We start from the raw sequence: 12,466 nt of genomic DNA, 5'->3' as shown, positions 1-12,466 counted from the left end.
ACGACGGCACTGAACCCGAGCTCGTGCGTTCGACAGGGCATCCAGTTAGCGCAGTCAGTGCCAGTCGGCAGACCAATGCTTCACAAAAAAAGCCAAAAATCCGAAATCGGTTCGCCATTAAAATCCGATTGGTGTTGTTTTGATCGCACGATGCGATCGTAAATTTGCCAGCCTCCTCCATCGATGCGATGCGGCCAACGTTGCGCTGGGGCAAACAGCCCGCCAGGATGAAGATCCGGATGCGGAGAGGGTGCGATCGAATTAGTGCGCTCGGAAATGTGTAATTAACGAATCGTTAAGGAAACAAATTCAGGGCACTGCTGCCGCTGGCGGTGATATATGGAGTCACTGGCAAGCGAAGACTTAAAATAATATTTTTTTATTTCATTTATGTGTACCTACTCAGTTAACGACAGGCGGTTCAGTATAATATGTAATAATATGCAGTAAAAAATGCTGTTGATGGAGTCCCCAATAGGAATGTGGTACTTGCCGGAATCCGTATCCTTCCTCACTTAAAGAGCGAACTCTATGGAAGGAAACAATCTCCTATTTCAACTTTCGTAGCACTCACGCCAATATACTGCACACTGGGAAAAAATGAACCCAAATTCCCACTAATTAGATGCCGCTGGGCTGGCAGCCTGAAATATACCATTTCTTAAGTAAAATTGGTCAATAAATCGATTGGTGCTATTTCCATGCTGTACAGGGCGCGGGAAAGGGTCTATATTTCCAAAAATACGCAAAAATAGGGTGAAAAGGGCAAAATAGACTATTTCCCGTACTCTGCACAAAATGAAACCATCACTAATTGATTTGTTGACCAATTTTACATAAGAAATGCTATATTTCAGGTTGTTAGCCCAGCGGCGATTATTTAGTGAAAATGAGGGTTTCGGTGTAACCCAATTTATGAAAATGAGGGTTTCGGTGTAACCCAATTTATGAGAAAATTCAAGGGATTTTCAGAAAATTTCCATGGTCCGTTATAGGTTAACGAAATCTGCATCGAACATTCTCTTTAATCTGAAGAAACTATTGCTGTTTTCCGTACTTTGCTGAAGGAATCATCGGTAAATTATAATAATCGGTGATTCGATCGGAGCTTGCGTGACATACTTGATAGATGCCATGCAGTGGATCTATTAGTAGATGCATACCCTTCCATTCTATGCATAATATTATTATTTATTTTTATTTATATGGCATTCCGTCATGTCATAGCCTGATAAACAAAGATTCTCCAATTTACTCGGTTATTGGCTGCTGCCCTCCAATCCCTGGGACACTGTGTACTCTCCGCCAGATCTCACGCCACCTGGTCTACCCATCTTGCTCGCTGCGCCCCTGGTCGTCTTTTTCCTGCCGGATTCGAGGCAAACACCATCTTTGCACGGTAGTTGTCCGGCATTCTTGCAACGTGCCCTGCCCAGCGTATCCGTCTAGCTTTGGCCACCTTTTGAATACTGGGTTCGCCGTAGAATTGCGCGAGCTCATGGATCATCCTTCGCTTCCATATTCCGTTCTCCTGCACGCCGCCAAAGATCGTCCTTGGTACCCGTCGTTCGAAAACTCCGAGCACTCGCAGGCCATCCTCGAGCATTGTCCACGTTTCATGCCCGTAGAGAACAACCGGTCTTATGAGCGTTTTGTACAGGTTACACTTCGTACGAGGGCTTAGTCTGTTCGACCGCAATTGCTTGTGGAGCCCATAGTAGGCACGACTTCCGCTGATAATACGCCTCCTGATCTCACGGCTGGTGTCATTGTCCTCGGTTACCAGTGAGCCCAAAATAGACAAACTCGTCGACTACATCGAACTCATCGCCGTCGATCGTAATGCTACTGCCTAAACGATGTCGGTCGGTTCCGGTTCCACCGGCTAGCATATACTTTATTTTAGACGTATTTATCCGCAACCCAATCCTCGCTGCTTCCCGTTTTATTCTGGTCTACTGTTCTGCCACCGCCGCAGTTGTTCTGCCGACAATTTCCATATCATCAGCAAAGCAAACGAATTGAGTGGATTTGTTGAAAATCGTACCCCGCGTGTTGATGTCTGCTCGATTCATTACACCCTGTAGCGCAATATTGAATAGTACTCAGGAGAGACCATCGCCCTGTCGAAACCCCCTGCGGGATTCAAATGGACCCGATAATCCACCCGAGATCCGCACACAGCACTGCTTCCCCGGAAAACCGTTTTCGTCCATGAGCTTCCCTAGCTCTTTTCGATTGATCGATAGTGTCATACGCGGCTCTGAAGTCGATGAATAGGCATTTCTGGAGAATCTACCGTATAGTAAAGATTTGGTCCGTCGTAGACCGTCCTTCCACGAAGCCGGCCTGATAACTTCCCACACATCTGTTGGTTAGGGGTGAGAGGCATCGGAAAATGATTTGGGAAAGCACTTTGTAGCCGGCATTCAGGACCGTGATCGCACGATAGTTCCCACAGTCAAATTTGTCGCCTTTCTTATAGATGGGACAGATAACCCCATCTCTCCACTCCTCCGTCAGTTGTTCTGTATCCCAAATTCTTGCAATCAACCGCTGCAAATGGGTGGCCAGTTTTCCGGGTCCATCTTTATAAGCTCCGCTTCGAGGCCATCTTTGCCAGCCGATTTATTGTTTTTTAGCTGCTTGAAGGCATCCTTAACTTCGCCTATCGTTGGGGCTGGCACGTCTTCTACATTTGTCGCACCGGCGGGATCGCTTTCTCCGGCGCTATGGTCTCCTGCCTGGGCGCCATTCGAGTGTTCTTCGAAGTGCTGCTTTCGGTCACCTCACGATCGCCCAGCAGAATGCTACCATCTTTATCCCGGTATATTTCGGATCGCGGCAAAAAGCCCCTGCGGGATGCGTTGAGCTTCTGATGAAACTTTCGCGTTTCTTGAGAATGATACAGCGGTTCCAGCGCCGCAAACTCTTCCTCCTCATCTTCTCTCTGTGTCTTTCTACATTTTGACGAGTGACACTGCGCATCTTAGACGCACACGTAGCGTTCTCCTCACCCATCACTCTCATACATTCGTCGTCGAATCACACGTTTCGTTGGGTACGTCCCACAAGCCCGATAACGGTTTTGATGGTGTTCCAACAGTCCTCGAGAGGAGCTTGCTCCAGATGGTCGTCTTTTGGCAGTGCAGCTTTGAGCGAATGCGTGTAGTTTCTGGCGACGTTAGGCTGCTTCAGTTGCGCGAGATCTAACCGAGCGGGCGTCGGTACCGAATGTTGTAAACAACGGAGAGTTTTGGGCGCATCTTAGCCATCACCAGGTAGTGAACCAAGTCGACGTTAGCGATCCTACAGATTTTGACGTCGATGAGGTCTGATAAGTGCTGGTAAACAATTAGAACCTAGTCAATCTGTGTTTCTGTCTGATTTGGTGACCTCCAGGTTCCAGGCTTGTGTAGGAGGTTGTGCAGGTACTACGCACGGCCATGTTCTTGGAGGCGGCAAAGTCTATAAGTCTTAGGCCCATTTCGTTGGTCAGCTGGTGCGCACTGAACCTTCCAAATACCGGTTTGTATTGCTCCTCCCGGCCAACCTGAGCGTTGAAATCCCCGATGAATATCTTGACATCATGTTTTGGGCAGTGGTCTTACTCACGCTCCAGCTGCGCGTATAATGCATTCTTGTCGTCTTCGGTACTTCCGAGGTGAGGGCTGTGACATTTATGATGCTGATGTTGAAGAGCCGGGCCTTGATTCTCAACCTGAACATTTTTGGGCTGAGTGGCCACCACCCAATCAGCCGATTCCAAATCTAGTCCATCACTATAAAAGCTATTCTAAGCTTTGCCGCAGCTTTGATAGATTGCGTAACCATCCCGTAACGTACGTACCATAATGGTACGATTGAACCCTTCCAGCATACCTCTTGCAGTGCTACGACGTCGAACCTGTGAGATTTCAATATTTCGGAGAGCACTCGTGTACCTGCTTGGAAATTGAGAGATCGGCAGTTCCAATCGTTATTCCTTTTTCGTCGCGTGGGTCTGGGCCGATTGTTCCAGTCCGAGTTTCTTTGTCCCTCGTTCATTACTTGCATATGTTTTACGGTGGCGATGTACGGTCTGCGTACCAACCCCCTATCTCGCCGGAGAGCAAATCTGGCAGGTGCGTTGAAATCAAATGATGAGCCGATTCCGGAGCGAAGAACGGCCAAATTCTGGTGGCGAGATAAGAAGGCGTGATGAAACAGGTCTCCGTGACAACCTGCTATCGGTAAAGGAATTTGGTGACTGGTGTTTACCATTGTTGGCCAGGTAAATCAAAACGAGTTGCGGCATAGTCGCTTGGAGCATCTCGGTCAAGGTGAAATCCGATGTTTACAGTCCAATCGATTCTCCAGTCAGGAATGGTTCCAAGTATTTAGAGTCTATCATCGACGACAAGACACAGTTTGCTATGATCAGATTCGAAGTCAGAGGTCTTCGAGAAGTTTTTTGAGTGCGAATCCAGTTTGCGAATCTCGAAGTTTACTGTAAACCAGTACCTAAAGTATTGTTTGACAGCACAGAAGAAGATTTACAAGGCGAAAGGTATCCTGATTAACGCTACCGTAGCTTACACGCCTCAGCAAAATGGCGTTGCTGAGCGATTCAACAGGACGCTTGAAGTTCCTGAAACCGAACAGCCATAAAATAAAAATGATGGCTCGGGCGGAGAAACTGATGATTCAGAAGAGTATGAACCAGCTGAGGATCCTGGAAAGAACGAACCAGCCAAACAGCAAACTAAACAGCCTGACGCGCTCCCTCCACCATCAAAAAGATACAATGCTGATGGCGAGTCGTCGCGGCGCGGTCACTCAAACCTTCCAAGATGTGCTGACCCGAGAGGATTGCGACCCTGAAAGCCATTCAAGACGAGCTGAACGCGTTGTCACACAACCAAGTATGGAATCTGGTACCATGTCCCTCAAATGTCAAGCTGTTGCAGACCAAGTGGGTTTTCCGAGTGAAGGAGGACGAGCTTGGACGGACAGTGTGGTTTTCTGAAAAAAAAAAAACGGGATTAGGCTGCGTTGAAACGTACACTCCGGTGGTCAAGCAGGCAACAATCAGAATCATTTGCGCAATAGGCGTACACGAAGGCTTCTACTATCACCAGGTGAATGTCTACATCTGTGCTTCAGATGACATGAACTCGGCATCGGGGATGGCGTATCTGCTGCATAATCCGCCACACGCTTAGCACTCGCCGCGATGCTGGAATCAAGAACTCAACGCTGAAATTGAGAATATGGGATTTGTCCGGTAGAAGCGAGACTATTGCCTGTACATCGAATGCCGTGACAAGGACGAGCTGTTTATAATCCTGTACGTTGACGATCTTCTAATTGCGGGACGAAAATTGGCCTCTATCATCAAACTGAAAAAAGCTCTCATCCGTATTTGCCATGACCTATTGTGGCGACGGATCAAACTTTCACCCTGCGACAGATCCTCGATAAGTTCCGGGAGTACAACTTATCGACTCACCATCTGTTTGTGGACTTCAGGGCGGCATACGACTCAGTGAAAAGAAACGAGCTGTGGAAGATCATGCTGGAAAACGGTTTCCCTACGAAACTAATAAAGCTGAGTCGTATGACACTGGAGGGATCAAAATCGTGCGTGCGGATAGCTGGCGAGACATCAGCCGCGTTCGTAACGTTGGATGGACTGAAGCAGGGGGATGCGCTCTCCAACCTACTGTTTAACATCGCTCTTGAGGGTGCAGTACGAAGAGCAAACGTCCAAAGAAACGGTACGATCATCACGAAATCTCACATGCTTCTTGGTTTTGCGGACGACGTCGATATCATCGGTTTCAACCGTAAGGCCATGGAGGAGGCTTTCGTACCTTTTAAGAGAGAAGCAGCGAGATTGGGACTTGTCATTACCCTACCAAAACGAAGTACATGGTAGCTGGCAGAGTGCGTGGGAGTCCCTGTGGTGTTGGTGCTGAGGTGGAGATAGATGGGGAACGATTTGAAGTGGTTGACGAATTCGTTTATCTTGGTACGCTTGTGACATGTGACAACGATATGAGCCGTGAAGTGAAACGACGAGTTGCAGCTGCGAACAGGGCTTTCTACGCACTGCGTAACCATTTAAGATCCCGTAGTTTGCAAACTCGCACAAAACTAGCGCTGTATAGAACGCTGATACTCCCGGTGGCCCTTTACGGACATGAAGCATGGACGCTGAAGGAAGCTGATCGACGAGTGCTCGGAGTTTTTGAGCGTAAAATTCTGCGATCGATACTTGGCGGTAAACTGGAAGACGGAGTGTGGCGCAGACGCATGAATCACGAGTTGTACCAGGTATACAAACATGCTGATATAGTGAAGGTAATACAGCGGGGCAGGCTTCAGTGGGCTGGACATGTAGCCAGGATGCCTGATGAGAGAGCCGCCAAAACTATCTTCAGTAGAGAACCAGGAAGAGGCCGTCGACTCCGTGGTAGGCCTCGCACGCGGTGGATGTGCGCGGTGGAAGAAGATGCACGATCTGCTGGTGTACGGGGAGACTGGAGAACGGTTGCCCAAGACAGAAGAAGCTGGACATCTCTAATTCGTTCGGCCCTGGACCGGTGAACGGTCCGGTAGCCAAAAAAGTAAAAGTAAAGTAAGTATTGTGGCGAGCTGCAGCGCTTTCTTGGACTACAACCATAGCTGAACTGTAGCCAGCATCGTAGAGGTTTTTGATAGTGCAATTCCACAAGGACTCCTGTGGAAAAAGATCTTCAACTGCCAATTGGGGAAACTAATGCTGATAAACTTTTCCGAGAACTACCTGCCTGCCTGATGTAAATCATGCTTTGTCTAAGGCCGAATTTCTGCTACCCTGTGGGTTATTTTGGTCGATTCCAGCAGCTGTCTTCAACCGTAATTGGAATGCGGTGAAATGGTCATTACCTGAACGGGACCAAATCCTTGAGTCTCGTTTATCAGAGGAACAGAAAAGCAAAAGCACTCGTCGGCTATACTAATGTTGATTTGTCAAGACCGAAAGTCGGTGAACAGACTGATGTTTACGGTGTAAGGGTACACCGTATTCAAAAAGGAGTCCACCGTATCGCTATTGTCAAGTGAAGTGTCAAGTGAAGCCGAAATATGAATATTGATGAAATCACTGGAACAGGCTCCAGTTGGGCCCTACTTGGCCACAAGCATGTTTTTTTTAAATCTTCAGTAATATGTATGTCAAAGTCCGTTAATCAATCCAGGAGTAGATTTTCTTCCATTTTGAGTCAATCTGAATGGAATCTTCTCCAGAATGGCAATTTCGAAGACAACTTATTATGTGGGCTCAAAATGAATGAAAATCAATTGACAATTGAACTAATTTGTCTCACCAGAACATGGTCAAACTAGACAATTTTTTTTAATCTTTTGACGGGCCAGAATCCAAAATCGATCAGAAAAGTTAGAAGCATTTTATTTGGATGGGTACGCAGGTACCGGTTATGAGGTAGAAAATTACGTTCTAAGCGACTGAATTCGTGATATAAACTAAGTAGAGAAAATACTGAAAACTTCATGCACACTAGCACTGCGTTGTGGTAGAAATCCCAACTAAATTATTAGTAAATCAGAAGCCCTTGACCTTCTGGACGACTGCAGCTCTCTGAGTAGTTTGATTAACGCGAACAAAAACTCAAGTTATATATACACTAGCACCGCGTAGCTGCTGATTATCAAAACAAACTGTGAACCAAATAAATAATTTTGATCTCCTTAACAACCTTGTTAAAGACAGCAGTTTTCTAAGTGGTTGGAACGATGAGGTGAGCTGAATTCAAAATACTCAAAACAACATGAACACTTGCGGCGGTAAATTAAAATCAGTTATTCAGTATAACCCTAACAAAAACAGAATTTCAGAGAATCAGATCAAAACTTCAATCAGAACTAAAACCTTCAGACCCATAAGTCTGACTTCATCGCTTCTCAAGTTGATGGAGAAAATAATGGATAAATATATCCGTGATGAGTTTCTTAAAGACTCCCCGCTGAACAGGAACCAACATGCCTATCAAAGCGGCAAGTCAACAGAACTGCTCTTCACAGCTTAGTGACGTTGATTGAAAAGTCCCTGAGTTATCAGGAGACGGCGCTATGTGCCTTTCTTGATATTGAAGAGGCCTTCGATAACACGTCCTTCGCATCAATTGATACGGCTCTTTCTCATAAGGGAATCGACCAAACTTCAAGAAACTGGATACACGCAATGCTCTCTAGCAGAGTGATCACAGCAACCTTGGGAGATTCGTCTGTAACAATGTCAGTGATCAAGGGATGCCCGCAAGGAGGAGTTCTCTCGCCCTTGTTATGGTCACTAGTTGTCGACGCACTTCTCAACAAGCTTTCACAGCTTGGTTACGAGGTCATTGGATACGCCAATGACATCGTCCTCATCGTCAGAGGTAAAGATGACGCAACTCTGTCGAGCCGAATGCAAACCTATGAATACCACCATGTCATGGTGTTTACAGGAGGGTCTAAACATAAACCCCTTAAAAACAGTCCTAATTCCATTCGGCAGACGAAGGACGATATCCATCACTCCTCCAATACTGAATGGAGTTAGACTGGGCTTCAGCAATGAAGTCAAATATCTCGGAATTATTCTGGACAAGAAACTGAACTGGTCTGCACAACTGGATCATGCCGCTAGGAAAGCGATCTCAGCGATCTGGGCCTTCAGAACTCTGTTCGGTAAGTCCTGAGGACTGAAACCAGACTTTGCACTCTGGTCTTACAAGACCATTGCCCGACCAAGAATCACCTATGCTGCCCTTGTGTGGTGGCCCAAGGTGAACGAAAAGACTGCGCAAGCCAAACTCAAAAAAGTTCAAAGACTTGCATATCTTTCGGTTACCAGCGCTATGCGAACAACTCCAACTGCAGCCATGGAAGCTATGCTTTGCCTACTACCTCTACATCATCATGTGAAAAAGGAAGCAGAGCTTGGCGCTCTAAGGTTGCAAAGGAGGAAAACCATACTTGAAGGGGACCAAATCGGCCACCTTCGCATACTTAGGGAGTTCAAACTAACTCCGCCATTAACCACAGTCTCCGACTGGATGGACGTTAGGACCAACATGGATATTCCATATAGAGTGATTGAAACAAACCGCTCTATGTGGAACAATGGAGGACCTAATCTTCCACCTGGCATCGTCAGTTTTTATACGGACGGCTCGAAAATGGGATCCCTAACGGATCTGGTATATACGGACCCGGTATCAGGGAAACATTTTCCCTGGGAAAATGGCCCACCGTTTTTCAAGCAGAGGTATATGCCATATATATCTGCGCAAAAATATGTCTGCAACGCAACTACAGACATGCGAAAATCGGTATATTCTCGGACAGTCAAGCAGCACTACTAGCACTTAAGTCCATCAAATGCGCTTCCAAACTTGTTTGGGAATGCATTGAAACTCTACGGGAACTTTCCCGACAGAATTCAGTTTTTCTGTTTTGGGTGCCCGGACACTGCGGAGTCGAGGGTAATGAACACGCTGACTACCTAGCAAGACAGGGATCAGCTCAGCGGTTTATTGGCGCGAGCCGTTTCTGGGTACGTCCATTTCCGCTATCAAAAGCGAACTACTAACTTGGGAAAGGCTAGAAATAGTATCCCAATGGCAACAGGCACAGGGTTGTAGACAAGCTGAACAGTTTATCTATCCGAACCCTGGAACCGCCAGAAAGCTACTTAGTCTAAATCGTAGTGACCTACGGATAATCACGGGACTCCTCACCGGACACTGTCCCGCTTTTTATTTTTATTGAAAGAAAATCGGCGTAGTGTTGAACGACACCTGCCGATTCTGCAAATCTAAACCAGAGAGTTCAGAGCATTTGCTTTGCTCTTGCGAAGCTCTTGCTTCCTCTAGGTACAACTTCTTAGGAAGTTACCTTTTAACTCCATACCAAGTATGGAGCTCCAATCCCAAGCAGGTCATTAGTTTCATCAACTATGTTGCACCTAATTGGGGTACAGGTTTACAACAAAACAGTTCTACTCCATCAATGAGTACGAGTAATCCGTAACCTGTGCACAGCAATCGGGGCCCGCCACAAAAGACAATCAGCAAGAATGTCGCAGTGGCATTTCAGTACCCAGTGCCCTTCAGGCATACAGAGATATATATATATATATATATATATATATATATATATATATATATATATATATATATATATATATATATATATATATATATATATATATATATATATATATATATATATATATATATATATATATATATATATATATATATATATATATATATATATATATCAGATCAAATTCATTGAAAAGACTTCTAGTTTAATCAAAGTCTAAGGTCACCGACGAATACAAAAGTAGCGAAAAGTTAAAAAATGGATATGCTGAACACGAGTGTTTAATGGAATGCAATTATAACAAACCCAATTTTTTCTTTTGTTTTGACTTAAGGGCTGATATTTTGCTTTCGATTAGAAAACGCCAATATTTCAATTAATCAACATAAAGTAAATAAATAGATGAACAACTAATTTCAAGTAAACTCATTATCAACTGAGTAATGCAAATGTTTCGAATCTACATATAAAGTGAAATCAATGAAGATGTCAACCTTTTATGGGCAATACAAGCACATGGAATCCGATTTTGACGTGTGGGAAAAATCTACATGTTGTTCCCTCTGAATTAAGCCCAAGCATCCGGCGGCGAATTCCACCATCGCGCACCGAAACATGAGCTTACCAGTTGCTGGCTGTTGTCCCAGGCCCTCAAGCTCGTCATAAAACATGACAACGAAATGCTTACTTGCCCATCTGATGCGAATATTTATTTTGCGCCATATCAACAATTTATCGCGAATGCTAATGCTCGCAATTTTGCCGAAAGCACCGCACAGTAATCAAATCCCTTTCATTCAAATTTGGTTGGTCATTGCGCGTAGTTGAAAGCCGGAGCGGCCTGCTCTGCCATGTTGCCGGAAGTTTTGCAGTGTCGGACCGGTATCCGTTTACATTCGAAATCCCGAGGCGTACTGTATTTTGACGAGAGAAAAATATGTGATATCCATTCAGTGAATTATTGTGCACATCATTCGGTTTAATTTTACCCGAACAGGCTTTTGCAGCGCAAAATAATAAACTTTTCTTTCGTTCATTTTGACAGGATTCCACGCGGTTGGGTTGCGGTGCAGGATTGGCAATTTCGACAAATAAAATTTACCACATATTTCGTGCTATTTTACCATATTGAAGCTTTCCGCAATTTATGTCAATAATATTTTACTTCTGCTCTCTCCCCCAGCAAGGGAAGTGCAACTTCAACCAAAATTTCGCTATTGCCAACATCAGCGAATGGGCCATCATGCCGAAGAATGAGGATGCACTGGCCTTCACCTTGTGGAAAATAGGTCCAATCGCCGTCAGCCTGAATGCAGCACCGAAATCGTTTCAATTGTACAAGTGAGTAGAACCGAATTAAACAGCTTAAAATGCCACGCTTCACCCAACGGTGGGCCGGTACATTGCGTAATTACTTATGCGGTTTTTCTTCTAGGACCGGAATTTATGATGACGCCGTATCCTGTGACAACTCGAAGGTGAACCATGCCATGCTGCTGGTAGGGTACACTCCAACCTATTGGATCCTGAAAAACTGGTGGGGAAGCTGGGGTGAAGGAGGTTTCATGAAGCTGGCTCGGGGCAAAAACATGTGCGGCATCAGTAATTTTGCGGCTTACGTCACAATCAAGTAATTAACATGCAATCGACAACAATGTTGCTCGCTTCATGAATGTTTGTGTGGTTCGCATGAATCTGTAGATTATGATATCTCTGCCATTATTTTACACTACCTGTCAAGTTAAGCCCCGATCGAATGTCAAACCGCATGTCGGCTGCCTTAAACACGCCGCCTGTAAATCCCTTAAAATAATCTCGTTTCACTTAGCAGCAATTAAAGGTTGCCTGAATGCCGAGAAATTAAGTTGACGTTACCTACAACGAGGCGATCAAAGCTCAAAAATCCACCCTCCCGTACAACAGTGCTTACCCCATAATCAAGCTCTCATGCCATTTACTCAGCTCTCCGCCGATAGTGAGTGACATGTCCATTTCGAAACGTACAATCCTGCCAGAACCGAAAGTTATCAATTAAAATCTTATCCATCATTTGTATGAATTCGCGGCGGCCCGCAGCAGAGCTGTATGTGCTCTGCTGACATTTCGAAGTGGCTTTTTGATGTATCGAACCTTAACCATGCGCGGAAGGGTGGTTATAGGGACTGAACCCCCCAGAAGCGAAAAAAAAAGCTAGTTATTAAATTTCAGCAGGTGAGATCTTAGGTCTGAAATTGGCAACAAATGTTAGATCAGAGAAAATTAGAAAAAAGCACAACACTAAAATCAAGAGTAATTTATCGGAAACTAAAGATCGTAAAATGCGAAGAGG

General features: G+C 45.2%; 1 protein-coding gene across 2 annotated transcripts in view; it reads left to right on the top strand.

The window, feature by feature from the left end:
* The window catches only part of LOC129727882 (cathepsin K-like), a 56,909-nt gene extending 44,443 nt beyond the window's left edge, over positions 1-12,466 (top strand). The window contains exons 2-3 of one of the 2 annotated variants that reach the window (XM_055686138.1): positions 11,321-11,478; positions 11,573-12,466. In XM_055686138.1, coding sequence (XP_055542113.1) covers positions 11,381-11,478; positions 11,573-11,771 — 297 coding nt within the window. In that variant the 5' untranslated portion in view covers positions 11,321-11,380 and the 3' untranslated portion in view covers positions 11,772-12,466. Of the gene's footprint in view, positions 1-10,449; positions 11,479-11,572 lie in introns of those variants that run through there. The other variant, XM_055686137.1, reaches the window with a different exon arrangement.

Source organism: Wyeomyia smithii, chromosome 3 (genome assembly GCF_029784165.1).
Source record: "Wyeomyia smithii strain HCP4-BCI-WySm-NY-G18 chromosome 3, ASM2978416v1, whole genome shotgun sequence".
Classification (NCBI taxonomy): domain Eukaryota; kingdom Metazoa; phylum Arthropoda; class Insecta; order Diptera; family Culicidae; genus Wyeomyia; species Wyeomyia smithii.
This window is presented reverse-complemented; position numbering and strand designations above follow the sequence as displayed.